Source organism: Caretta caretta, chromosome 14, assembly GCF_965140235.1.
Source record: "Caretta caretta isolate rCarCar2 chromosome 14, rCarCar1.hap1, whole genome shotgun sequence".
Classification (NCBI taxonomy): Eukaryota; Metazoa; Chordata; order Testudines; family Cheloniidae; genus Caretta; species Caretta caretta.
The window spans coordinates 19,664,667-19,691,738 of NC_134219.1; the positions used below are offsets into that span (position 1 = coordinate 19,664,667).

At 40.9% G+C, this 27,072-nt stretch overlaps 2 protein-coding genes across 9 annotated transcripts in view; one reads left to right on the forward strand and one right to left on the reverse strand.

The window, feature by feature from the left end:
* Positions 1-7,171, forward strand: part of FOXK2 (forkhead box K2) — a 103,782-nt gene extending 96,611 nt beyond the window's left edge. For all 5 annotated transcript variants that reach the window (XM_075119346.1, XM_075119349.1, XM_075119347.1 and 2 more), the window contains one exon: positions 1,155-7,171. In XM_075119346.1, coding sequence (XP_074975447.1) covers positions 1,155-1,351 — 197 coding nt within the window. In that variant the 3' untranslated portion in view covers positions 1,352-7,171. The remainder of the gene's footprint in view (positions 1-1,154) is intronic.
* A 2,375-nt stretch (positions 7,172-9,546) lies between these two features.
* WDR45B (WD repeat domain 45B) overlaps positions 9,547-27,072 on the reverse strand; it is a 31,432-nt gene continuing 13,906 nt past the window's right edge. For 3 of the 4 annotated variants that reach the window (XM_048817248.2, XM_048817247.2, XM_075119350.1), the window contains 8 exons: positions 25,395-25,496; positions 23,560-23,647; positions 22,925-23,019; positions 18,910-19,100; positions 13,231-13,316; positions 12,813-12,914; positions 12,282-12,403; positions 9,547-11,096 (listed from right to left, as the gene is read on the reverse strand). In XM_048817248.2, coding sequence (XP_048673205.2) covers positions 10,990-11,096; positions 12,282-12,403; positions 12,813-12,914; positions 13,231-13,316; positions 18,910-19,100; positions 22,925-23,019; positions 23,560-23,647; positions 25,395-25,496 — 893 coding nt within the window. In that variant the 3' untranslated portion in view covers positions 9,547-10,989. The remainder of the gene's footprint in view (positions 11,097-12,281; positions 12,404-12,812; positions 12,915-13,230; positions 13,317-18,909; positions 19,101-22,924; positions 23,020-23,559; positions 23,648-25,394; positions 25,497-27,072) is intronic. The other variant, XM_048817249.2, reaches the window with a different exon arrangement.

Genomic DNA, 27,072 nt, shown 5'->3' on the forward strand with positions numbered 1-27,072 from the left:
CATTCCTGTCTTCACTGTGCCAAATTGAGTGTGTATGTGCACACATTTCTATAAACGTTAGTTGTTTTTAAAAAGCACGATACACACATTTCATTTTTTCAGATGGTGCAGAATACCTTGCTAAATTTCTTTTATGTAGCATTAACTGTTCACTGTGCTAAACTGTAGCAATGCACTTAAATGTATATTAATCAGCTACACCCTAATTTAGCTATACAGGACTGTGGAACTTTGCTATGTAGAAGATCCTGCTTTCAAAAGAGAAGTCAGCAATATGATGAAAGGTTTTGTACTACAGTGCATCAGTGTTTTATTTGCTGTATACATTACACTGTTGCATACAAAAACTATGCTTAAAAAATGAAGGTGGCAAAGGCAAGCACACAAGTTAGGTAATGCTGAAATTAAGGTTGCCCATGCAACCTCAGTTTAGCCTCCATATGCATTATGATACAGTCTTTAATTACATGATCACATACTACTTTTTCTACAGGACCCCTGCCTCATTCAGTGCTTACTGAATGAACAGCCACTCAATAGTTCGTTTTATCCTTCTTGTTCAGTGTGTGGCCAGCATTGCATTATTTGTTCACCATTCAAACCCTGCTCTCAGAACAGTGAGTTTTGTTGTTTGGTTTTGATTTTGTAAATGTTTTTTTCTAGAAATTCCAGATTCTGTTCATCTTGTTTACATCAGTATATTGGGGAAATCTGCAAATGCAGTGCAGAGTGAAGTTTTAAAATACATTTAAAACCATAACTTCAGCATAATATGCTAGTAGTCCCTTGTTGCCAAAGGAAGTAATGGGGAATAACTAGAGAGCACTTCCCAGCTGTGCCAGAGACTCCATGTGTGATGCTGGGTTAAGTCACTTAATCTCTCTGTGCCTTAGTTCCCTGGCCACAGAGTGAAGATGCTTCCTTTCTGCCACCCTTTTTCTTGACTATTTAAATGGTAAGTTCTTCAAGGGCAGGGATTCTTACGTTTGTACAGTGACTAGAAGAATGTGCCCTGAATCCAGATTGGGGCCTCTAATGCGCTGCTGTAAAACAAATAATAGAGGAATTCATAATGTTTAATTAGAGTTTGACTCTTGTATTGTCTGTTTCAAAATTAATTTGGAATCTGAAGTTTTTCATTATCATTCTTACAGCTGCTGCAAGTCCTTTGCATATGTTAGCAACCCATGCATCCGCATCAGCATCTCTTCCAACAAAACGCCAGAATGGAGACCAGTCAGAACAACAGGAACTTAAACGTATCAAAACAGAGGATGGAGAAAGCATAGTCATAGCTGTTAATGTGGACACCCCATCTGTTGCAGTGAGTGATCAAGGCAGCCAGAACTAGAAGCTTAGTGGAGTTTTCTTTTTTCTTTTTCTTGGGGGAAAAAAAAAAAATCAACTCCATGGTGCCAAAAGGAGACACTTAAATATAACACCTAAAACATTGGAACATGTTCTCACGCAGTGGGGAAAGGGGCCCTGTGATCAGACTTCAACTTTCAGCACTGAAAAAACAACACAGGTGGCCTTAAAACTCAATAATTTAAAAAAATCAAACTGCAAAACATCTTGTTCCAGAGGCTGTGACCCTGCTCCTCCCCACCCCCTACTGAACTAACTCTGTGTACACTGAGGAGAAATCCAGTGTTGGGGAGGTCCGCAGCTTTATAAAATCTTTATTGGATTATTTTAAGGACTGAGTATCTCAGTGTAATGGCAGCATGATAAGCGCTTAGTGTGAACTGGTTTCAAACGATTGTATATTCCTTAAAGGGAACAGAGGCAAGGAGCCATTTCCTACATCTTGGCAGCTAGCCTTTCATAATGACCTACCCAATGCAGTTGTTGGTAGATATGCAGTATTTTGTTGTTCACATGTGGAATTAGAAATTTTTGAGGTGTATTTTCATTTCTTTGCAAAATAATGGGGTCTTCGACATTTCAAATCACTCCATTTCTACTCCGGAAACTTTGGAATCACACAATACTTTTCATGTGAAATTTTGTTTCGTAAAAAACTGAATGTAGGGTTTTTTTAACCAATGGAATGATTTACTTTTGTCTGTTCTGTTAAAGTTCAGATAAAGCTACTTTATTACATCTGCAAATTTTCATATTTTAGCAGTTGCCTGATAAATTTAATCAAATTTTATTACCATGTGTAGTGATCAAATGCTTCTTCGGGCTTGCATGTAACTGATTAGAAATTACAATGTAAATGAGCCGTTAACTGACGTAAAGAACTGCTATGAATTTGACCAGAGCTGCACTTACCTGTTTCTCTTTCTTGCTACCTTTTGCTGTTTGTTACTTTGTGTTGACTTTGACTGTCCCTGGTATATTTTTCCAGTCGAAAGTAAAACAAGAGTCTCGCTTAATATTGTGTATGTTTAAGATAACAGACTGTTCTTCATTTAGAAAAGATAAAATTCTTTATCACAAGTCCTTTTAAAAAGAGAGTAAAAAATTATCTTGTCAGAGGTATATTCAGTATTTTTAAGCTTAAGCACCCATCTGTAGAAATTAATCTGACCAGTTTATCCATAAAACTTTCGATGTCATACACTGACCCTCTGGGGTCTCCATTAAGAGTAGCTGTTGTGGTTTTCTAACAGTGGCTACCATATTATTATAATAAAAGTTTGTTTTTTTTTAAAGTGTGTGTTCTGCGGTTGAACAGTTTAAAATGTATTGGTAATTATTCACTTTAATTGTGGTAATAGATTCCACCTTACATTTCCAAATTAAACTAAAAGTTTAGGTGGCTGTTCAGTCTTTAATTCACATAATGTCTTGTTCCTTCATACAGCGAGGTGAGTGAAGGCTGGAGAGTGGGTTTAAACTTTGAATTCCAGTTTGTTACTTTCTGTTATTATGCCATTATTTATATAAATATTTGTTTTCCATTTCAAAAAGAAAAATCTGTATTTTCATGATGGACTGAAATGGCTTATATTTAGGCAGCTTTAGGAAACTCTATATACCTGAAGACCAAATTGAGAAATCTGTACTATCATGTTAATCCACAAAATGGAGCTGTTACAATGTCAATGCAGATAATACATATTAAAAATTATGAAAAATACTGTACACTAGCTGAGTTTATAAGAGGCATTTTTAAAAAATCCATGATGTAAAACTCCAGAATGTTACTCAAAGTGTTAATGGGAGTTTTAAAAAAATGTAGAACAATAAGCGTCCCTCGATAGTAATCTGGTTTTTGTTATCGGACACTTCATAATTTATACACAGCCATGTAGATTTAATTTAAAATCAAGGCAGTAGTTGGATATAAACCTACTGATTAGAACTTGGTTTATATTCAGAAGTGAGTCTGTTCACAACTAGAAATGAGTGAATGAGTGAAATCTTTTTAATAAATGTTAAATTATTCAAAATATGTCACTAAATTAAGTCTAACAGTTACTCAACAAGTGTGTTTATGAAGCGTTCACTTAGGTGTGCTGCTTGTCAGAGTTTATACTGGCCGTGCCAATATAGTTGCTAATAGCAGAGCAAGTGGTGACTTGGTCCTGAATGTTTAAGCAGACAAAGGCTGTGCTGGCATACTCTTCCTGATCCCACGAGTATGGAACAGATTTGGCACTAACTCTCTCATACCCTGAAGGTTCTGCAAATGGAAATTTGGTAGCAGATCTTGACTAAAACCAATTTTAGCCACCTGGAGTTTGTCACAGGAATTTGCCTTCATTAAAGGAGATAAATCCTGTGCATGAACACTGTGGGATATATTTTTCTTTTAATGTGTGGGTTTCCAAGCAGTCTTTAAAAATACTCAAGTACAAAAATGCATAACCTCTTCCACGGATGCAGTACAGGATTTAACTACTTAAAATTCATTCGTAAATGAATTGACAATGTCAGGTTATTTTTAAATCAAACTGTTCCTTTGGTAGTTCAATATATTATACTCTGCTTAATGTCAAACACATTTGGTGGTAGAACTGAGTCAGAGTAGAATCTCACAGCCACCTTGCTTTGGCTTTGACTGACCAAAAACTTGCCCAAATGTGCCATAAATATGGGGGTTTGGCCTCCGTCTAATAGTGATTGGTCTTTGATCCAGTTGCCTCTTATGACTGTGATGTACTGTATTATGCTAACTACCTTCCCTTGGATTCCTTCCAGTGTCCATCTCTCCTTTTTAACCCTGCTTTTACGAAAAAGGCTGTGAAAGTGTCTAATATAAGCAACCCAGCTTGTAGTACTCTAAATGGGATTTGACCAAAGCATTTTATAACTTCACGCCTTATTTAGAGCTTGTTTACAATTGGCTCTAACTTTGCTGATTCAAATATGGAAGATTAAAGTGTTCACTAGCACCCAGTGCTAGTCTGTGTCTTGCTCTTATTCTGACTTCCCTGTGAGATGAGACTCTTTATGGCAATGTCTCCAAAACCCCACCTCTCCAAGGAGAAGACTAGCTTTTATGAAATTGGGGTGGAGTGGGTGGTGGCACTCACTCCAGACAGCAAGACTTTAACCGAAGCCCCTGGGAGATAGGATCCTCTTTTAGACCTTGAACAAGAATATTCTCAGGCCTCTCCTCGTGCGGGCCACATTCAGAGCCCAATACAACCAGAAAGGACTGCTGCTACAGTGGGACAAAACACTCATTTTTTTTCTAGTAAGTGAAGTTAGCTGAATGTTGAGCCCTCACACAGATTTTTGTCTGTTTGTCACTTTGCATAAATGCACAACAGTTTACTATTACACTGTTCTTGATTTCACTGATTTAGGTACAGCAGCCTGTACTAACCACAAGGATATCTGTGAAAGTGCTTGGGTGAGTAAATCACTTTCCAGTTTAGATTACTAGACAGAAGAGAAAATAGGGATGAGAGATTTTTTTCAATTTTCATTGTTTTTGTTCCAGAGTGAAATGATTTAAATCACCAATTTTAATCCTGATTAAAATCAGAAAGTAGGAAGTCTTGATTTAAGTATCAGTTTTGTACTTCAGTCATTTTTCTAGAGATGTTGATTCTCATTGGATGTTAACCATTAAACATGTAGATTTGCAACTAAACACATTCTTCACACTAAATTTGGTACTACTTTTTGCTCACCAAGAAGATAAAGTATATTTATACAAACAATTATATAGCTTAACATACATTTATTCAGATTTTTTATTGTTCCAAAATGGTGAATGATGCATTTATTTAGTAGATTAATTTTTTACTTGTGATTTGTGTCAGTCTGCAAATGGATGGAAGTTGGAATTCAATCAAAAATGCACATAAACAGCAACTTCAAATTGTTTTTATTAAGTAAACCTACCTTAAATGTGCTGGACACAAAAGGGGAAACAGGGTTACCAAAAACCTTTTGAATTTGTGTAGTGAGTGAATTGAACTGATTTGTTTCTGGTAGTCATGTCTTGGATATTTATCTCATTTTTATTCATAAATTGGAAGAAAAAAACAAGCTTTCCTTCTGCTTTAACTTACAGCTGCTTGCTTAGTTTTGAATGAACTAGTCATTGAACTGAAATGAAAACATTCTGAACTTGCAGAAGATGATACTGCTATCGAAAACCAGATTAGTGTTTCAGCAACCTGATTCTGGGTGTTGGTCAGTTTCATCCAGCAGTTTGGCTTTCTTTAATTTAGAGTTCAATAGATTACAGTAAATCTCGGCCTTAATATAAATTGCTATAATTTTAAATTTATTTCTAAAATCTAAATCAGATTAGTATGATCTCCCCTGGTTGGTTCATTGATTGGAGGTGCAGGGACAATATTTATTTCCTTTCATTCTTGTGCTGAAACTGTAAGAAAAACAGTAGTATTCAAAGCATCGCAGTTGAAGAAGAGTGTGGGAAACCTTGTTACCTTCTCATTTTGAAAGGAGACCTATTGGAAATGTGAGTACCCACTTGGAAGAAAATTAATTCTTACTGATCCTTTTATGGTGTGACTCTTGCTGTTAGCAAATGTGTAGAAATTTCACTGAAGAAATTGAATTGGGAACTCCCTGTCACTGTATTTATTGTACTGGCTAACAATTTTTCTTTTCAGGATTTTGGACTGTCTTGTAGATGTTAAGATGGTGTCAGAGCATTTCCTGTTCTCTGAAGTTGTAATGGGTCTGCAATGTCTTCTGGATTAAGAGTATACATGTGCTTTTGATCAGCAATAGATTAACATCTGTGGGTCTTGCCAACACTATGGCAACCAATACATAACCTCCTCATCAAGTCAAGAAGGCCCCCTTATCTATTATCAGCTTTATGAGCTAGCTATATTTCTGGGAGAATTCTGCACTTCTCTGTGTGCACATAATTAATGAGCCCCATAGATTTTTTTTTTTTTGTGCAGAAAAAAGCTGAACTGTTGCTGCAGTTTTGCCTTTCCCACTAGAGGGTGCTGTGGTGCAAGAGCAGCAGCAGCTCCCAGCAGACAATAAGTTTTGCAGTTCCACTTTTGCCCACCAGAGGGTGCTGTGGGGATAGAACAAAGCTGCAGCTCCTGGCCACTTCTTCAGGGTGCCTGTTAGGCCAGGTCAGGAGACAGGGGCTGTGGGGAGACAGACAGTGTGGAGCTGCTGGGGGGTTTAGATGGGCTCATAGGGGAGGACAGACTTGGGCAGGGGCTAAATGGGAGTGGAGGCACAGGTCCACATGGTGATGAGGGAGGTGTAGAGTTACATAGGGATGGGGGTGGTTGAGTAGTGACACAGACACATGGGGAGGGGGTACCAGGCCCCAGGAGGCAGAGAGACATAAGGGTGCAGGAATACATTGGGACAGGGGCAGATGTGCCTGACTGAATGGGAGGCAAGGGGTCAGCCACGGTCTGCATGGGGGAAGCTCCCTAACACTCCCTCCCTGCACCTAAAAAAACCAAACTGTTCCATATCCCTGATACCCAACAACCTTCCAAGTTTACACCCAGTCTCCATCCCAGCAATTTACTTCCCTCTCCCTCAGCTCCTCTGTTACCCCCAAGCCTTTGCACTGCTTCTGAGGGGTGTGGGGAATATGGTTCTGTAGTGTAGCTTAAATTAATTATTAGAGTTCTGTATTAATATGCTTAGTAAGGAATCTATTTGTCAAAAAACATTTCCTGAATCTTGTCTGTATTGTTACAGATATGCTTGTTGACAGGTATTTTGAAATAAATGACCAAAATAATTGAAACTGGTGTGATTATAGTGTTGTTTTGACAAATAAAATATGCAGAATTTTGAATTCTTTAGCACAGAGTTCCACCAGGAGTATAGCTGCTTTTTAATTAAGACAACTGGCTCTACTATCTTTTAAAGATTAAATGCTATTTAGATCTATTAGTTATTGTAAAGTAACAACCTCAAACCTTTCAAAATCTTAAATTTAAACCTTGGATTTTTAACCTGTAGTGAGTAGACCTATTAACTGGTAATGGAAAGGTGTGAGCATGTTGGACACTCAATGACTTTAGTAATAGGGCCCAGGATATGAAGTAAAGATATACTGCATCATCTCCTTACCCCCATCTACAAGGCTTGTTTCCCTATCAAAGAAAGCTATTTGGGTGGTTTGACATGATTTCTTCTTGACAAATCCATGCTGACTGTTACTTATCACCTTCTAAGTATTTGCAAATTGATTGCTTAAATTGTTTGCTCCATTATCTCTCCAGGTACTGAAGTTAAGCTGCCTGGCCTGTCATGCCCTTCTTCCATGACTTTTCAAAGAATCTCCTCAGTCAGTATTCTAGGATGTATTTCAGCAAGCCCTGATGGCTTGAAGACCTCTAACTTGTCTGAGTAATTTTTAACTCCTATTTTAACCTGACTACCTCGTTTTTGCTGACATTCACTAAATTAGATGTTCACTTGCTACTGAACTTTTTGGTGAGAACTGAAACAAAAAAAAGTCTTAGGACTTTTGCCACTTCCATAGTTTGATACTCTTTCTCCCCCCTGACTGTAACAAGTCTACCCCTCCCCTTTTGCTTAATGTATTTGTAGAATTTTTTTTGTCACACTTTGTCTCTAGCTAGTTTAGTCTCATTTAGTGCCTTGGCCATCCTAATTTTATCCCTTTAGAGTTTATAGTCCTCCTTTGTAATTTGATCTAGTTTCTACTTTTTGTAGGGCTTATGTGAGTTTCAGCTCATTAAAAGTCTCCTAGCTAAGCCAAAGTGGTCTGCCATGCTTTCTATCTTTCCTATGCAGTGGGATGGTATGCCCTTATGTCTCTGAAAACTGTCAACTCTGTTGAACTGTTTTTCCCCTTAGATTTATTTCTAATGGGATCTTACCTACCAACTCCCTGCATTTGCTAAGCCGCCTTGAAATTGTTTTTATTGTGCAGTTTTCCCTCTTATTCCTTAGAATCATGAATTTTATCATTTCATGATCACTTGCAAATTGATTGTCCAAATCAAATCTAGAACAGCCTCTCCACCTTCTGAAAAAAATTCTCTAATACATTCCAAGAATGTGTTTGATGCTCTGTGTTTTCCCAACAGATATCTGGGTAGCTGAAATCTCCCATCATGACCATGGCTTTGGCTGGATTTAGTTATTTAAAAAAAGCCTCATCCACCTCCTCCTCTTGGTTAGATTGTCTGTAATAGACCCCTACCATAACATCCCTGTGGGGTTTTTTTTAATCCCTTTTACCTTACCAGAGACTTTGTACAAGTCCAAGTGTATACAGCTTTTGATCTGTAAGAGAACACTTTTTCCCTCCTGAGCAAGCTGTACCCTTCTATCACACCAAGTCTGGGACGCCAGCTATGCCTAGTTGTTTATTAACTAGCATTTCACGTTCTTGCTTCTTCCTCATACTTAGATACCCACATTCTCTTATCTCTGCTATGATTCTGACCCTGTTCTGCATATTTTTCCCCACTTACCTGTGGTCTTATCTCTTGCCCTCAAACCTAGTTTAAAGCCCCCCTTGCTTGGTTAGCAAGTCTGTATTCAAATATGCTCTTCCCTGTCTTTGATAGCTGGACCTTATCTCTGCTTAGCAGTCCTCCTTCCTGGAACAGCATCCCCTGGTCAAGGAAACCAAAGCCATGCTCACCCCCCCAGCTTGACATTCACCTCTATGATGCATCTGTTTCTGCATGGTCCCTACTTTTGTCTAGAAGGATTGAAGAGACTACCACCTGTGTCCCCAGCTCCTTTACCCTTACTCCCAGAGACCTGTAGTCATGTCTGATCTGCTCAGGGTCATACTTTGCAGTATCATTAGTGCCCACATGGATGAGTAGAATAGGGAGTAGGCAGAGGGCCAGATAATCCTCAATCCTATGGGGAGTGGATGTTAGAGCCTGTTCCTCAGTTTTGTTTTAATATGAAGTACTTTTGGCTAAGTTTCAGATCTTACACTCAGACTCAAAGTTTACCATTTTTATCCCTAGACCCTTTATTAAAAAGGGGACATCAGCTATTCTTGAGAATTGAGACTTTATAAGGCAGTTTTCCTATAATAGACTGTCCATCCTAAAGGAAGTGGTCTAACATTGCTGTTAAAGGGGTGTGTATAAAAAAGTTAATCCAGTGCTTACCTTAAATGAATACAGCAAAATTAGTCATTTATTTAAAAAGAAACATTACAAATAAGTGTGCAAAACAAATGATTAAATACACGTAAAAGCAACATGCAAACTTGACCACACAATCTGCATAAAAGTTAGTCCTTGGTCCATTTTATCAGATGCTAAAGAAACCTGCCAAAAATTTAATTTGCAGCTAAATAATCTTGAGTGAACTAGAACTTCAACTTTGAAGCATCTGTGAAATTAAAGCTGAGGCATTGTATGAATATGCCTCATGTAATTAGTGCTAGGAATTGAGAACTTGTGTTCTATTTCACTTTTTTTTTTAGAAAACGGTATATGCCTTATTTCCAAAATCAAGGCTACAGAGTTGTCCAAATAGTTGTGGGGGGGTGGGGAGGGAAGCTGGATGCAAGTCAGTTGATAGCTGTTTGATTTGACCTAACTGCACCTAAGCAAACACCATTCAATATGCAACACTTCAAAAAATGCTTTGCAGATTTAGAGTCATCACAAGGTAGTGTACTTCACATCACCAACTTTAAACTGTGTATTAAGTGGTCTGTAAAGTCTCCTGGTTGAAGCCCAGAGAGTTGGTATTTTAGAAGCAACCCAATGCAACTGTTAAACCAACTTAAATTTTTAGCTGGAATGGATGTGTTTCATTATAGAAGCAGCAGCATCCCCTTCAAACATGAACTTCATTTGTCATAGTATCCTATGCAATTTACTTCATATGCTGAGTAGTGGTTAACCACATCAGCAGTACCTAACTGTGCCTGTGTGTCTAATATATATAGTTTGGCACCACTGAAAATTACCGTAGTGCTGATAGTTAATTCAACTTAACCAAGAACATCAGTGTATACATGACTGACTATCAATCTGTGGCCACAAGACAACTGCACCACACTCCAGGCCAGAGGGCAAGTGCAGTTCAGATTGGGTTTATTATAGCCACCTGTGTCATCTCTTCCCTTCTGCATGTTAAGGTGTATGAAAAGGGAAATAAATCCCTCCTGTTCTAAGGCAAGCTGCTGGTATAACTAACCTAGTTACCTAGTATTTACAGTTATTTCCTGCCCCCACAGAGAGGTTCAGTGGAAGTGATGTAATATGGTGCCTGAAATAAATCCACCTCCTTCCCTGAAGTTTGTACAAAACACCTCAGGTATGTGGCAGGCATTCATCTGCACTCAATTTCACAGTTTAACACCACTTCTTGAAGAGCTGACAGAACCCCCGTTATTTCCCCCTTCTAATATTGAAAAAAAATAGCATATGAGTTTAACATAGGTAGAAATCCTCTACATCAGAGCTTGTTCTGCTCATGTTGGGCCAGGCTTCTCAATGAGGTCTGTTACACATCTTGATCAGTATTGGACATACATACCCAGTCCTTCTAAAGAAGCAGAATAACCAAGGCAGTACTTTGACCAAAACACTTTCTTCCTCAGTTTAGTCAAAGCTTGTCATCTGTCATTTCTAGAAACTGAGCATAGACATCCCTTGAACATTCCCCTTTTTGGTTGAATAAGAATTTGTAGTAGCTACCATCTGCACATATTGCTGAAACAAAAAAACCAAAGACATTTTGTTTTACAGCCTAAAAAAGCAATATCTCCAGCACATTTCTTCAGTGCGCACCTTTTTGGAAACTCACTGTTCTCAACCCAATAGGACACCTTGTTGAGCATTAGTTTGGCTGGTAGCCTGGAGAAAAGTTACTGTCTACAAGACAGTAAGGCAACTCCCATCTTTTCATGTACTATGTATATATACCTGCTACTGTATTTTACACTCCATGCATCTGATGAAGTGGGTCTTAGCCCACAAAAGCTTATGCCCACATAAATTTGTTAGTCTCTAAGATGCTAGAAGGACTCCGTTGTTTTTGTCTACAAGATTTTGTCCTAAGCATCAGTGCAAGGAGTTTTTTGCTGTTTGCTCAAAGCCCACATTATTGGTCACACACCCTAGTTCAGACGTGGGCAAACTACAGCCCACCAGCCGTTCTAATCCAGCCCTCTAGCTCCCTCTGGGCAGCAGGGTCTGGAGCTTGCCCCACTCTGGCGCTCCAGCGGGAGTGTAGGGTCAGGGCCAAACTCTGTGGCTCCTGGAAGCTGCAGCATGTCATCCCCCCCTCCAGCTCCTACATGTAGGGGCAGCCAGGGGGCTCCACACACTGCCCCCATCAGCCAGAAACTGCAGTCAATAGGAGTTGAGGGGGCAGCGCCTAGTGGAGGCCCCTGGCCACAGCTCCGCCTAGGAGCCAGAGAGAGGACATGCTGCTGCTTTCAGGGGCTGCTGGAGGTAAGTCTTGCCCAGAGCATGCACCCCTAAGCCACCCCTCCTTGCCCCAAGCCCCAGCCTGATCCCCCTCCTACATCCCCCACCCCCAATTTTGCAAGCATTCAGGGCCCACCATACAATTTCTATACCCAGATGTGGCCTCAGACCAAAAAGTTTGCCTACCCCTGCCCTAGTTCTTGTTAGCACAGATCCTATGCAAGCCTGAAGGCCTGACCCACCATGAAGGTTTGCTTGCTCACTTTTCCAGACAGCACTGTCAAAGCTGTCACCATGATCCCTCCCTCAAACTGAGGGGCTCTAATGTCTTAGCCAGTCATCCTTTACAGTATTTAAATAAAATAAATTTATCAGAGCAAAAAAAAAATAACCTTGTCACTTGTGGAAGAGCTTACCAGGGCTTGCTTTTCAAACAGAACCCTTGGGGAAGTTCAGACAACTTACCTATGACAGCATTTGGCTCTGTTCCAAAGGCACAAATGCATGGAGAGCCTGAGGGAACCTGAAATTTAGAAAAGCTCCATTTGGAACTGAAGTATTTGGGGAGGAAGCTGGCTGAGGCCAAACTGAAAAGAAAAAAAATGTACATAAAAGATCCACCACAATGATTCTGATGCCACTTCCTTGATTGTTATGGTAAGATCCAAAACAGGAATACCAGAAACACCATGAGGTCCACTAGGGACTCCACTAGTGCTATATAGATTCTATGGAAAGCACTCACATATTTGTATTTGTTAGGTGGCAGTATAAAACCCATACACTACATAGCAATGATTAATCTTCAAGAGTAAGATACGAAACCCAAGATATCTAAGTTTTTGCCTCATTAAATGCTACTATGGAAAAAAATAACTTCATTTTGAAATAACTTGGGGGAGGGGGAGAAACAGTCTTGCTAGCATGTGTTTAATACCAAAAATTAAAACCCAAACAATCTCAAACCAATAGGCTAGAGAATGGATGAAAGCCTACCTAGACTGCTTGTTCCTTTTGGGGTCTTCTGCTGCAAAAACATGCACTGTACCATGGTCACTTGATACACAAATTAGGGAAGCATCCTGATTGAAGTTAATGCTGTAGACACAAATAATTGCAACAGATTTTTATTTAGCCTTCATATACCATAGTAGTTTGATTTGTAAGGTGTACATGTATTGCATTTAACCTAGAGTTAGTCAGATAGAAAAAGGAGACAAACACTAATTAGACCTGCACACACAACCTGAATTTAAAAAGGCACAAAATGTGGTTAGGCTAGGCACCTTGTGCCTTTGCACAAAGAACCACAGGGAAGTTTTTTTTTTCCAATCTCAGCACAAAAAGATACCAGATGCATCAAAAGATGGAGGAAGTACATTACTTCAAAAGGGGGAAACAATTTTAAGCTTACCAGTAGATATTAGCTGCTTGCGAACCTCTTCGTAACTCCTGGATTAAATGCCCCGATGAAGTATCAAATATTCTTATGAGAGTCCCCTGGAAAAGTAATGAAACATTTTATTAGTAAAGAAGGAAGAAGTCTAACTATCCTATATTCATAAAAAGGATTACAAGCACATCCCATGCAATCCAACGTTCAGAAACACTAGTATCTTGCTAAAAGAAAAGGAGTACTAGTGGCACCTTAGAGACTAACCAATTTATTTGAGCATAAACTTTCGTGAGTTAGTCTCTACGATGCCACAAGTACTCCTTTTCTTTTTGCGAATACAGACTAATACAGCTGCTACTCTGAAACCTAGTATCTTGCGAAGAGGATCAAATCCTAATTGACTTGTGTGTGGATTACTTTTATCCCATTATGAACCAGGAGGATCCCTCAATAAGGTTATGCTTAAGATTTGAAAGTACTGGAGTCTTCTGTTCACACCACTGGTGTCTACTTTTTTGACCAATGTCAGAAAAACTATTTAGTAATGTACAGATGACCAGCTGTAACGTTCTGAAATGTTACTGGAGTCCTGATATTGGTTTACTGGAACGTGTTTCCAAGAAGCTGGGCAAACATTCCAATCATCCATTTCTCACATTCAGAACTCAACTTCCTCAGTCATACTCTGCATATTTCTCAGTTAAACCAAGACCAAACAGCATAAAGCAGGAAAATCCAAAGTTTAGTTTGTGTTGGAATCTTCTGGAAGGATTCCCTAAGTACTGTTGTCCAAGCGAATATTTCTCACACCACCTAGCATCAGGCAATCCCCATTGCAAAGCATTATCCCATTTCAGTAAACCAAGCCATTCAAGAGAGACCCAATAAGAAAGTCAAACTGCACTCCCTCAGAATACCACATTCATGTCAAACCAACCTGATAGCTTTCTTTGACAGGGTAACAAGCCTTGTGGTCAGGGGGAAGCAGCAAATGTGCTATATTTTGAATTTAGTAAAGTTTTTGATACTGTCTCACATGACCTCATAAACTAGGAAAATACAACCTAGATGGAGCTACTATAAGGTGGGTGCATATCTGGTTGAAAAACTGTTCCCAGAGAATAGTTATCAATGGTTCACAGTCAAGCTGGAAGGGCATATCAAGTGGGGTCCCACAGGGATCTATTATGGATCCAGTGCTGTTCAATATCCTCATTAGTGATTTAGATAATGGTATAGAGAGTACACTTAAAGTTTGTGGACGATACCAAGCTGAAAGGGGTTGCAAAGTGCTTTGGAGGAGAAGATTAAAATTCAAAATGATCTAGACAAACTGGAGAAATGGTCTGAAGGAAATAGAATGAAATTCAGTAAGGACAAGCACAAAGCACTCCACTTAGGAAGGAGCAAATCAGTTGCATGCATACAAAATGGAAAATGACTGCCTAGGAAGGAGAACTACAGAAAGGGGTGTGGGGGTCATGTGGATCACAAGCTAAATATGAGTCAGTATAACACTGTTTAAAATAAAACCCCACCATCATTCTGGGATGTATCAGCAGGAACGTTGTAAGCAAGACAGGAGAAAAAAATTCTTCCACTCTGTGCTGATTAGGCCTCAACTGGAATATGTGGCTAGTTCTGGGCAGCACATTTCAGGTAAGATATGCTCAAATTGGAGAAAGTCCAGAGAAGAGCAACAAAAATGATTAAAGGTCTAGAAAACATGACCTATGAGGGAAGATTGAAAATACTGGGTTTGTCTAGTCTGGAGAAGAGAAGACAGAGAGGGGATGTGATAACAGTTTTCAATTACATAAAAAGTTGTTACAAGGAAGAGGGAGAAAAATTGTTCTCTTTATCCACTGACGATAGGACAAGAAGCAATGGGCTTAAATTGCAGCAAGGGTGATTTAGACCAGACATTAGGAAAATCTTACTGTCAGGGTGGTTAAGCACTGGACTAGATTGCCAAGGGAAGTGGTGGCATCTCCATCATTGGAGATTTTTAGGAGCTGGTTAGACAAACACCTGTCAGGGATGGTCTAGAATACTTAGTCCTGCCATGAGTGCAGGGGACTGGACTAGATCTCTCAGGAACGTCATGTTTGAATTGGTCTGCTATTTAAGACCAAATACATGTACAGTAAGACAATGCTTTTAAAAGAAGAAACAGTCCTAATTACTTTGTTTCTAAGTACTGTACCACTTCCATCTGACGGAAGTCTAGTACACAACACGGTCCCTTGAAAACGGCGTTACAGCCAAAATTACTGCATGCATTATTTCTCATAGCCCACATCAGTAAAGGGTAACAACCTTTTATCAAGTTAATCTAACTTTGTAAGTAATACTAACTTTTGGACAATGCTTATAGAACATTAAATAAGTAGTGTAGTCTGAAATGGTTGCCTACCTTATCGATCATTAATGATGGTCCCTTACGTATGCTCTTACCTCAGTTTACACATATGGGTTAGCCACTTAAAAGTTATTAGGAGCTAAGCTCTAGGCCTTGAGGAGAACAGTAGTCCACCCTGGTCTACATGCAATCACTACCTTTCATCTCTGTCATTCTCCTTCCCTTTAGGAACAGGATTGGATTTTTAATCATTTTTAAAAGTTTAATCTTAATTTAGGAAAGACTGCCAGGTTTTTTTTAAGCATTTGGTGCTATTGGAATGTACATTAATACAGCCAAGATTCTAAATAGACTGGTTTGAGAGCTTATTTCAGCTGAATGATAAGAGGAAAGATAGCAAAGAGTAAGCTAGGATTTGGTTTTTCATTCCCCCAGTTTCTCTAAAGTGGAGTTCACCATACTATTTAGTCTTCCTGCCACCTCCATACACATGGGGCCTCTTATGAAGTGCTCTGCCTTGCATTCTTTCTACTCTGCTCTTCAAAATGGCAGAGGAGATATAGGTAAAGAGCAGCACAATCCACAAATGGGAGCAAAGGTGGAGATATGACAGGAAATGTGCAGCCGAAGTATTCAAGAACAGAAGCTTAAGTTTAGGATCCTAGGTCTGTATTTAGGAGCCTACAGGTGAGATTTGCGTGTTTAAGTCAGGGACGCACAAACTTTTTGGCCCGAGGGCCATATCAGCATTGAGAAACTGTATGGAGGGTCGGGTAGGGAAGGCTGTGCCTCCCCAAAGAGCCTGGCCCCTGCCCCCATCCACTTCCCGCTCCCATCAGAACACCCGATCCATCCAATGCGCCTTGTCCCCTGACCCTCCCCCCCAGGACCTCACCCCCATCAAACCCCTGCTTCTCCCTGTCCCCTGACTGCCCTGACCCCTATCCACACCCCCGCCCACTGAGAGGCCCCTTGGGACCCTATCCACACCCCCCCCCCACTCCCTGACCCCTATTCACACCCCCAGAGAGGCCCCCCCAGGACTCCCACGCCTATCCAACCCCTATCCCCTGACTGCCCACCCCAGAACCTCCATCCAATCCAACTGCCCACCAGGACCCCTTGCCCCTTATCCAACCCCCCTCCCCCACCATGCTGCTCAGAGCAGCAAAGCCCCGCCGCCCAGCCCGAGCCAGCCATGCTGCTGCCACGCTGCCCAGCAGGAGCAGCAGGCCAGAGCGCTGGCATCATGTCACGCTGAGGCTGCAGGGGAGGAGGGACAGCGGGGGAAGGGCCGGGGAGTTAGCCTCCCTGGTCAGGAGCTCAGGGGCCGGGCAGGACGGTCCTCCGGGCCAGATGTGGCCCGCAGGCTGTAGTTTGCCCCACCTCTGGTTTAAGTGAATCTGGAGCACTGAAATCAACATTTTTTGAAAAAGCTCATCCCTGAGATGCCTCACTGTGGCTCTAGGGTCCTAACTTTGAGCTCCTGTTTTGAAAGTGTTGTCCCTGCAAAGTTAGGACTATACACTACCATTTTCTGAAAAAGACATCCCTTGACATAGCAGCATGAAAAGTGTCCAGTGGAAATCTGCTTCCCTCCTCCTCACGTAATGACTGACTTTAGAGAGCTTTTGAAACTTAACTGATTCAGGAGTACAAATCCTACTGATTTTCAGTGAAACCTGTTCTGAGTCACTTGGGTGCTTTTGGAAGCCTACACTCAAAAATTATGTAAAGGAAGTGATTAGCTGTTATCTAGTAAAGTTACTCTGATTGTGATACCAATATTAAAAAAACAGCATGACCAAATAGGTTTATAGTCCTCCAGTCCTAGAAGTTAAAAAGGTTTTTACAATGAAATGACGACAGTCCTTAAGAGCAAAGCTCCTGGCATCATGCCAGTGAAAATCCATATGGTAGTAACTTCTAAATTATGCAGTTCCAAAGGGTCTGGTAGAGCTGTAAAATATTTTCTAGCAATGTATAAAGCTTGGAACACATTTTCCAACATTTCAACACAGTGATCAAATACGTTCCTGGATCTGAAGCTAAAAATCAAGTTCAAGCTGAGCGAAAGCCAGCAAAGACTAGATAGTACAGCACCTGACAGACTTGTAGAATGCCCCTCTTTCCAGAAGTCAACTTTTTAAGTTAATAGTTTGATCTGTTACTGGTTTGTATGTCCATGTACAAGACAGTCAGGGTTAGTGGAAGAGGACATTTTTCTGAGGCTTTAGGCTCAAGGGAGGTTGTCTTTCAGCAAATCCATGGATTCCTTAGAAGCAACTTAAGAGTCCAGTCATGGGCAGCAGGTATCAAAGGCAGGGGAAGGCTAAACCTACCCAAACTGCCAGCATGGCCCCGCCCAACCTCCACCCCCAGGCCTCCTCCTGCTTCCCACTGTGCTCTGCTGTGGCTCTTCCTTCCCACAGTGGAGCCCAGCCAGGGAGCCCAGGCAGCTGTGGGGAACTGCAGCAGACCCTGTATCTCCCTGAGGTGCAGGGGGACTGAGAACCTGTGTCCCCACCCAGGGCACGAGGGTCTGCAACTCCATGCTGGCTCCTCACAGCTGCCTGCACGGCTCTCCCCAACCCAGCTCTGGACAGGGTATGCAGGGGCCTCACAGCCACACCCACAGCCTGGCCACAGTAAGAGCCTCGCGGGCAGCTGTGAGGAGCCATGGACCCTCCACCTGCCCTGGGCTGGGGGCCTGGGACATGGGCAGGGGGCTGCTTTTGCCTTGACCTCGGGCAGGGGCCCCCAGCCTCCCCTACTTTGGGGAGGGCTCTGGTGCCTTTGTCCTGGGCTGGGGCTACTGGGGGCTGGCCTGCAGCCAGTGCTTGTGCTGCCCGCCCACCCAGGGGCTGCGCTGCCTGCCCGCCGGGCGCTCTGGAGGGGGGAGTCCTCTGGGCTCCAGCAGGGAAAGGGAGGGGCAGGGCCCGGGGCAGAAGGGGTAGGTTGGCCCAGGGATAGCCTCCTGAAGCCCATGGTTCACCCGCCGCCCATGAGTCCAGTATAGTAAACAAAGCTTGTTCTTGGTTCAAGATAGCTGGACTCAATTTGAATAAGTCCATTGGGTTACAGAATGAAGTAATGTCTCAGCTCAAGGCTGCTGGAGTCATGCCAGATCTCTAGGGAAGTATCCAGTTTTTGCTGAAGGAGCAGTAGAGATCAATGGGAAAAATTCTGTGCGCACAATTCAGTAACTAGGTTCCTTAAGACTTAGTTTTCCAGTAGTTACAGTGTAACAAAGCATTTGTGCCATTAACAGTAGGACCATATTGTATATTCATAAATATAGCCACTGATAATAGAACATTTGATTATTTGCTTACTTTTTCTGATGCTGTTGCAATTCTTGTTCCCTGCAGGTTTAAAGCTATACAGCTCAAGACTCCTTCATGAGCTGGTATGTCCACAGGAGGCTTTTCTGTATTAGCCAGATCCACTATCTGCACATGCCCAGTATGTGTCCCAGGGAATGCAAGAAGGGAATTATTACTATTTGGACAAAGGACACAGAGACCTAAAAACAAAATTGACAAAAAAGAAGCAATTTATTTTCAAAGCCTTAAAAAAAAAATACACAAGTTCTTACAATACACGATAATTTTAATGTAAGGAAATCCTAAATTTCACATCTTAAATTTAGAAATACATTTTTGAATTGTACTACAAAAAGTGAAGACATAAGGTTAAACAAGCTTCTAATGTCTCCAAATATAATCCAGCAATACATGCACTGCACTTACAAGCAAATATTTGGGGGGTTGAGGGGGTGTTAAAAAGGAGCGTAGCAAATTAACAGTGTGATCTCTGGGACTGCAGTTCATCCTACAATGCAACCAGGATAGCCCATGTTCTGTCTAAGAATCTGGACATTTTCAGCAAGTAGTTTTACAGGTCTTATGTACTAGCTACCATAAGATGGTCCAAAGCCTATAGAAGTCTGAAGAAAATATCACCTTGCCAAAATTTAAAAAGCAGGGTAACAAAATATATTTTTAGAATAAAACTTAAGTTGGAGGGGCAAAATTAATTTCAACTACATTTTTAACTCAGAGCCAAAAAAAAAAAAAATCAGAAGCCAGACTAAGATGCCTCATCTTCTGGCCCCCCAGATTTCAAGCTAGTACCTATTTACTGAAATGGAACTTACATCTCTTCTGAATTTGGCCCATTAAGTCTAAGGGGTAAGTTGGTGCAAGTCACACCAGTGGGGCAGAAGTGCATTCTGACAGGGAAAAAAAAAAACAGGAAGGTATAACCAAGGATCAAATTAAAATAGGAGACTCTCTCATTTAGACCTTCTGGCTCCTTGGCTTTTAAATTGGTGCAATTTATATGCAAATTACACCACCATGCACACATCAACTCCAGAAATACCAGTGACACTATCAGCCATGGCAGCCTTTTGAAAGTCCATATCTCAGCCTTCATAGATTTTAAGTACTTTTGGACAGGGCTATGCCTCCGTGTACACACACACACCCCCTAGCTCAAGGGTTGGCGATCTTTCAGAAGTGGTGTGCCGAGTCTTCATTTATTCACTCTAATTTAAGGTTTTGCGTGCCAGTAATGTTTTCAAAAGGTCTCTTTCTATAAGTCTATAATATATAACTTAACTATTGTTGTATGTAAAATAAATAAGGTTTTTTAAATGGTTTAAGAAGCTTCATTTAAAATTAAATTAAAATGCAGAGCCCTCCGGACTGGTGGCCAGGCCCCGGGAGGTGTGAGCGCCACTGAAAATCAGCTCACGTGCTGCCGTTGGCATGCGTGCCATAGGTTGCCTACCCCTAGCTCAATGAGGCCCTGATCCAAGTAGTATTTCTATAGCATGCACCACACTTAGATATTTAATCTGAAAAGCTCAGTGATTTAAGAGCACTTACTCCTCGCTGTCTTGGAGAACTATGTGGAGAGAGACTGTATTACGGACAATACCAGTGTTATAAAGACTGAAAGGACTGGTAATTAAGGGCAGTCTTCTTTGTAGAGACAAGGAGGGTGAGGTAATATATTTTATTGAACCAACTTCTTTTGGTGAGAGACAAGTGTTTTAGCTTACACAGAGCTCTTCTTCAGGTCTGGGAAATGTACTCCGAGTATCACAGCTACATACACGGTGGAAGAGATTGTTTAGTGCAGCATTTCTCAAATGCAGCCACTGTGGTTGCATATGACCACCAGGGGCTTTTCTTGTGGCCACAGCCTTCTGGACTGTTATTGGGGGAGGAGGAGTGAGGGGGGGGGGGGGGAACAGTGGCTCCTCCCTGGTGCTCTTGGATATACCAGTTTGGTGTTGGTTGCTGGGGCCACCAGCAGGGGTTGGACCCTGCCCCCCTCTGGAGACAGGTGGGGCACAACACTGGAGGAGCAGCTAGTGAGTTCCCTACCTTCCCAGGGGCAGTGCGACTCAGGCTTTGAGCTTCAGTCCTGGGGCAGCAGGTTCTTGCCGTGGGGCTTCAGGCTCCAGCCCTGGGCTCTGGAGGCATGGCTTTGGGCTCTGTCCTCCAGCCACAGAGCTTCAGGCTCTGGCTCACTGCTGCCTCCCTGGCCCCCACTGCCTCCTCCAATCCCCCCCAATCCAGGGCTTAATTTGTCCTCAAACTTGCCAGGGCTGAGTAAGTCTGCTGTGAAAAGTGATATTAACAAACATACAAGTATCACTTTGCCATTTTACTAGCTAGCAAACAAATAAATACACGTCCTAATCATTGTAAAATGTCAGGTTTCAGAGTAACAGCCGTTTTAGTCTGTATTCGCAAAAAGAACAGGAGTATTGGTGGCACCTTAGAGACTAACCAATTTATTTGAGCATGAGCTTTCGTGAGCTACAGCTCACTTCATCGGATGCATACCGTGGAAATCCGATGAAGTGAGCTGTAGCTCACGAAAGCTCATGCTCAAATAAATTGGTTAGTCTCTAAGGTGCCACAAGTACTCTTTTTTTTATTGTAAAACGTGTGTATTTGTTTGTATTTTTCCTAAAGCTAATTAAGTATGGGGGGGAGAGTGTTAAAGCAGCCATCAGGAAGAGTTGGTGGCCGCACTCTGAGGCCACCAAATAATTTGTCCTGAGAACCCCTGGTTTATTGTAATTAGTTCACCTTGAATGGTCTCAGATTAATGTGTGTTAAGTGGCCCATTAACACCTTCCCAGCCATGGGGCAGTAAGGAGGGCAAAAAAAAAAAAAAAGAAGCTGGTAGGTGATAGTGGGTTATAGATTGTTGTAATAAGCCATAAATTCAGCAGCTCTAGGGAGTCCAGGATTTTTAATGTCTAGCATATGACTTAAGAACCCAGGATCATCTTTTGAAGGTGTTGTGCAGGTTTCCTTTGAGGACAAGGATTGAGAGGTCAGATATAGAGGAATCTCTTGGGGGAGGGGAGGGAGTGTTTGCCCACAAGTGATAGGGTGTCTTATTTTTCTGTGCAAGTTCATTCGAGCACCGTGATTGTCTCATTTCATCCACATAGTTGTTCTTGGGCCATTTAGTGCCCTGGATGAGGTACACCACATGTTGAGATAGGCATGTGTAGGACTCATGAATCTTGAAAGGTGTGTTGGGGTGAGGGGGTACTGATCATCGTAACAGTGGAGATATGTCTGCAGGTTTTGCGTCTGTTGTTCTGGCAAGGTCTGGTGCAGCTTTGAGTTGATGTGTCCTGGTCGGTGGGGAGCTTGCTTCTGAGGAGCTTGGAGGGCTGTTTGAATGCCAGAAGATGGGGTTCAGGAAAGATTTTTCAGGATGTGGTTCCCATCGAGTTTGGTTTGTAAGTGCTTAATGATACCTATATGGGTTCCAGTCTGGGGTGGTAGGTGACAACTGGGACTGTGCAGTTGGGAGGGGGTTATTTCCATATTGGAGCAGACTCGCTTCTTATTTGGGTGGCCTGTTCCGTGATGTGATCTACTGCTGTCTCTTTAGTAGGAACTATCCTTAATCATTAGTATTCTGTGCTAGAAAACTCACCCATTTTCAGAGCACACAGATTTGCAACTTTACAAGTACTGTGCTGAAAAGGGCAGCACCACCTTACTTTGACAAACCAAACCCAGGTATGATGAAATGTAGATTACGTGAGAGCTTTCCTGCAATAAAGTATTATGAAGCATTGTGAAATAAACTTTATGCTAACAGTTTGCCACAAAAGTATCTTCCCACAAGGGTATGATTAGAATGTTTCAAAACAAGTCATTGTTAATGAAATTAAACAAAGTGAATAAAGCAAGGAATTTGAACTAGAGGAATATAATGATAAAAATGGGACAGACTCAAAAGAAGAGTAACAAGGGCCAAAAAAGAACACCTACCTTCCCCCACTTTAAGTACACTACTAACCTTTAGGGTTGTAGCAGGTTTCAAAGACATGCAACTGGTGGGGATTGTGTGTGAATGTGAAAACTTTAATCATGGAGTCCAAAACTACCACAATTCTGAAACAGATAAAAAGGGAAGCACTTATGTCTTATCAATCAAGAGCAGGGAAAGGGGACAGAGACAGATACACACTCACACCCCTACTAATGCATAATTATTTCAATTGTACAATGCCTTCAACATACTTTAATTAATTTGATCCTTACACTCTCCTACCCTCCCAACGAACAGTAACTGCAGTTTCTGCAAAACCACTTAGTCATGACTGTGGGTTAACTAACAAGACAGATAAACCAGCTGTTCATAAATTCAAGCACAGGTTCCTGCTACAGACCAACAGGAACTCCTGTAACATTCTTCTTCTGTACATGGCAAAGCAGAACGTGTCAGTGGTAAGCTATACACCAATCTACATGAACTCTGATCCATTCTCCCTTTAAAAAGCTTGTCCAAAAGCACCATTTTAAGTAGATTTCTAGTTGCAGACATGCTTTAAAGAATTTCCTTCCATAAACAACTGAGAATCTCTCAAAAATACCTCTACACATAGCAGACAAAATGCCTTGCACATGGAATAAATTTTTACTCATACCTACCTATCTCTTCGCAATTTAACGGCTTTGACTTCTGTTGAAAATTCTATTTCAATAACTGTCTTCTTTTTCAGATCATCCCAGATCATCACTAAAATGGTGGAAAAGATCCCATCAGAAAACCAGTAATATTTCATTTCAGTTTTCTAAGATGTTTGACACAATCTCTTCCTAACTGGAAAGCACTTATATCAGTTTGATAAAGTGACAAGAAAAGCTATTTGTTGGACATTGATCCTGGGTTTGTATTCAGCCTGGGCTTACAGCAGTGGATGGTTGCTTTCCCCCCCTAAATTAAGTAGTAAAGAATTAAGACAGAAGCACAATTGTCAAGGTATTACTAGAACATTAATATCTCAAGTGTTTCCAGAGTGCTTTACAAACTGTGTACAAAACAAAAACCAATCACTTTACTGATCTTTGAAATGTAACCAACTCTGTAGAGGAACACTGCATCTGTTTAAGAGTATACACCAGTATAAAATACTTTAGGATAGGAAGTGAATACAAGTAATTGAAACCACAGAGGATTTAGGTAGCTAGATTAATTATGGATATGCAATACAACCAAGACACAAGGGCAAAAATGACAAGTGGTCAAGACCCCCATTGTAAATGCTATCTAAAAAGATAGCACCTCCAGTACAACAGTAAATTCTAACACCAGTGAGCTGGTTCAATATGAACGGAAAGAACTCCATGCACTTCAAACCACTTACTGAATCACCATGTGTTTTCTTTTGCTGTCTCCCATCAAATTGAGCTTTCTAGTTAAGTCTTAGGTGGTACAGTTGCCTAATACAATACAAAGGCTGACACTTTAAAAGAAAACTAAGATGTGGGGACTGGATGCCTTAACTGCAGAGGCAGTCTCACTTTCAGGTCAACTGCTTTGAGTAGGTACATCAGTGTTGATGGTTTTGATCAGATTTAAAGATACATGAATACAAATAGCTGAAGCAAATGATGATGAAATACAGGCCACTTCACTACTACCACATTATGAGCATTCATTGTAACCTGACAGTGTCAAAAATTAAACACTAAAATGGCCAGCACCTTATAATTTAGCACCGAGAGCAGGCCAGCTTCACTGACTTGATAACAAGGGCTTAGCAAACAATAGAAAAACCTCCAAAACTAAGTGCCAATATTTCAGTCTCTGTGCATCTCAGAACACCAAGTCCTCCAATTCAGAAAGACTTGGTCACAGTGGAGGGGCTTACTATTTTGTTAGCGATTGTCAAGTTCTCTAAATAGGTCAGGCACAATAATGAGTATAACTATGACTTCTGGGAAAGTTTTCAATCTTGTCAAGATTGAAAGTGAATTGTAAAACCATTACTGCAAGAAATCTGTGAAGACTTCCCCCAGCCCAGCCCTCTCAGACAAAGGTTTTTAAATTGTTAAAATGTATGAGAAAGTTTTAGCAAATTTACAAATCATTGGCCAGGCTTGCAGCTCAGTCAGGTTTTCTTTCTGTTTTTGTATGACTGATTTTTATTGGCATGCAGGTCTGAGTAGGTTTCTTTAGAGTTTATTTTCAATATCTTAGAAAATGGTGAGCAAGCCATTCACCAAGTAAAATGACATAAGAACCACAGATATTCCAAAACAAGCATGACAGAAGTAGAGATAGAGAGTCTGGGGTCAAATTCATGAGCAGGCATAATGCCCAATGGCTTAAGAGGAAGATACATATCTTCCTTGAATTTAAAATACTAAAAGAATTTTAGGCAGGTTGCAACCAAGACTACACACAGACTTTCTGGATTCTATAAAAAAAATTTAGTTTGCAGTCTGTTGGATGCCAGAAACACATTTATGAAACACTGTACCTTTGTTAGGTGGATATTTTGGTTTTTTTCCTCCACCAACTAATGCTAAATAGTTGCACCGAAATAACATTTCAACATGGCCAATGCCTCCTTCTAGAAATTCTGTAAAACAAAAAATGAAATTTGTAAATATACTCAGCACTTAATTTCACAGCAAAATGGGTCTTAGATAGCATTGGAACATTTTCTTCTTTACAGAAAGTGTGACATTTTAGGATTTACTACAGAAGTGCAAAATACCACTGAGGTCAAGCCCATGTTAAGAGGCCTTTTACTGCATTGTCACAAGAAAATGCTTCAGTATATGACTACGGCTACTCTCAGTTATCTACACTATGGAAAGATCTCCTCCTGTCCCCATCTGGATATTAAGAGAATCCAAAGAGTGATTACTCTTAGCTACAATTAACAGCTTTTTCAGCAGAGACCACAAGTTACATTTAAAAAAAAACAAACTATACAACACAGGATACTTAGATATTCAAAGTTGTTTATGATTGCAAAAAAGTACAATTCCCCCCCCCCCCCACACACACACACAAATACTGAAGTATACTTTTTAAAATGGAAAACAAGAAGTTACTCATTTATGGTATGTATATATCAATGATCCTATTAAAATTAATTTCTCTTTTATGGTATGTTAACACTTCTTGCAGGCAACAAGAAAGAAGAGGTTTTTTAGGAAGGATTTTGAGAGAAAAAGTGGCTAGTGAATACAGATTAGGTAGGCATGCCATGTTTATGGGCAGTATTGAAAAAAGCAGAGGAGATATCAAAGCTAGCATCAGATGTGATGGGAGAGTTGCAAGAGAAAAGGGTAGAGGCACTTGTCACTATTTTATGCCATTTACTTTTTTGATTTTCCTCTCCGTTTATGCAATTAAATTAAGCAAAAGTAAAAGTGTATTCTAGTCAGTTTCACTTTTTGGTTCTCAAATTCTACCATCCTTTCATACAGTCTTCAGGGGCAAAATAGAGCTGTTCTTAAATCTCACTCTGCACAGTGAGCTCTATGGTCACCAATATCTGGTGGAGGAAAGTTCCATAGCTGTAGGGCAGCCAGTCAAAGTTCAGTCCCCTTCCACCCCGATAATCATTTTCAAAACTACTAATTTTATTGGCTCCAGTCTCTGCAATTAAGTACAAAGCTCTGATTAGTATTAACAGTGCTATAAGCACCTCAATTCAAGTAAACTGAGAAACATAACTTGGCATATGGTAGGGTATATACTTCTTTTAGAGTGTGTAAGTAAGTTCTCTTGGGCAGGGCACAGTAGATCAGGATCTTGACCTGGATCTGGTATTGGACAGGTAGCCAGTACAGCATGCAGAAAAATGGGGTTGAGGGGGAATGTGCTCAATCTGTTTTGCTCTGAAGATGAACCAAACACATGCACATCCATCTGGAGCTTCTTCATGGCGTTCACTTCCATCCCCAAGTAGCAGTGAACCATCTGGACTAGGAAATAATGAATGCTTTGGTCCAATGGGAAGGAACTTTTAGCTAAAAGCGCCATTTGGGTATCCAAGAGTAGAAGTCCAGAAGGACACTTTAGTCCAGCATTACACTGATGGTCAGTGGACAAGTGCCCTAACATTATGGTTTTAGACAGTTACCCCCCAATAATATGAGCATCACTTCTGTCTTGCACAGATTAAGCTTCAGTCAGCTGCT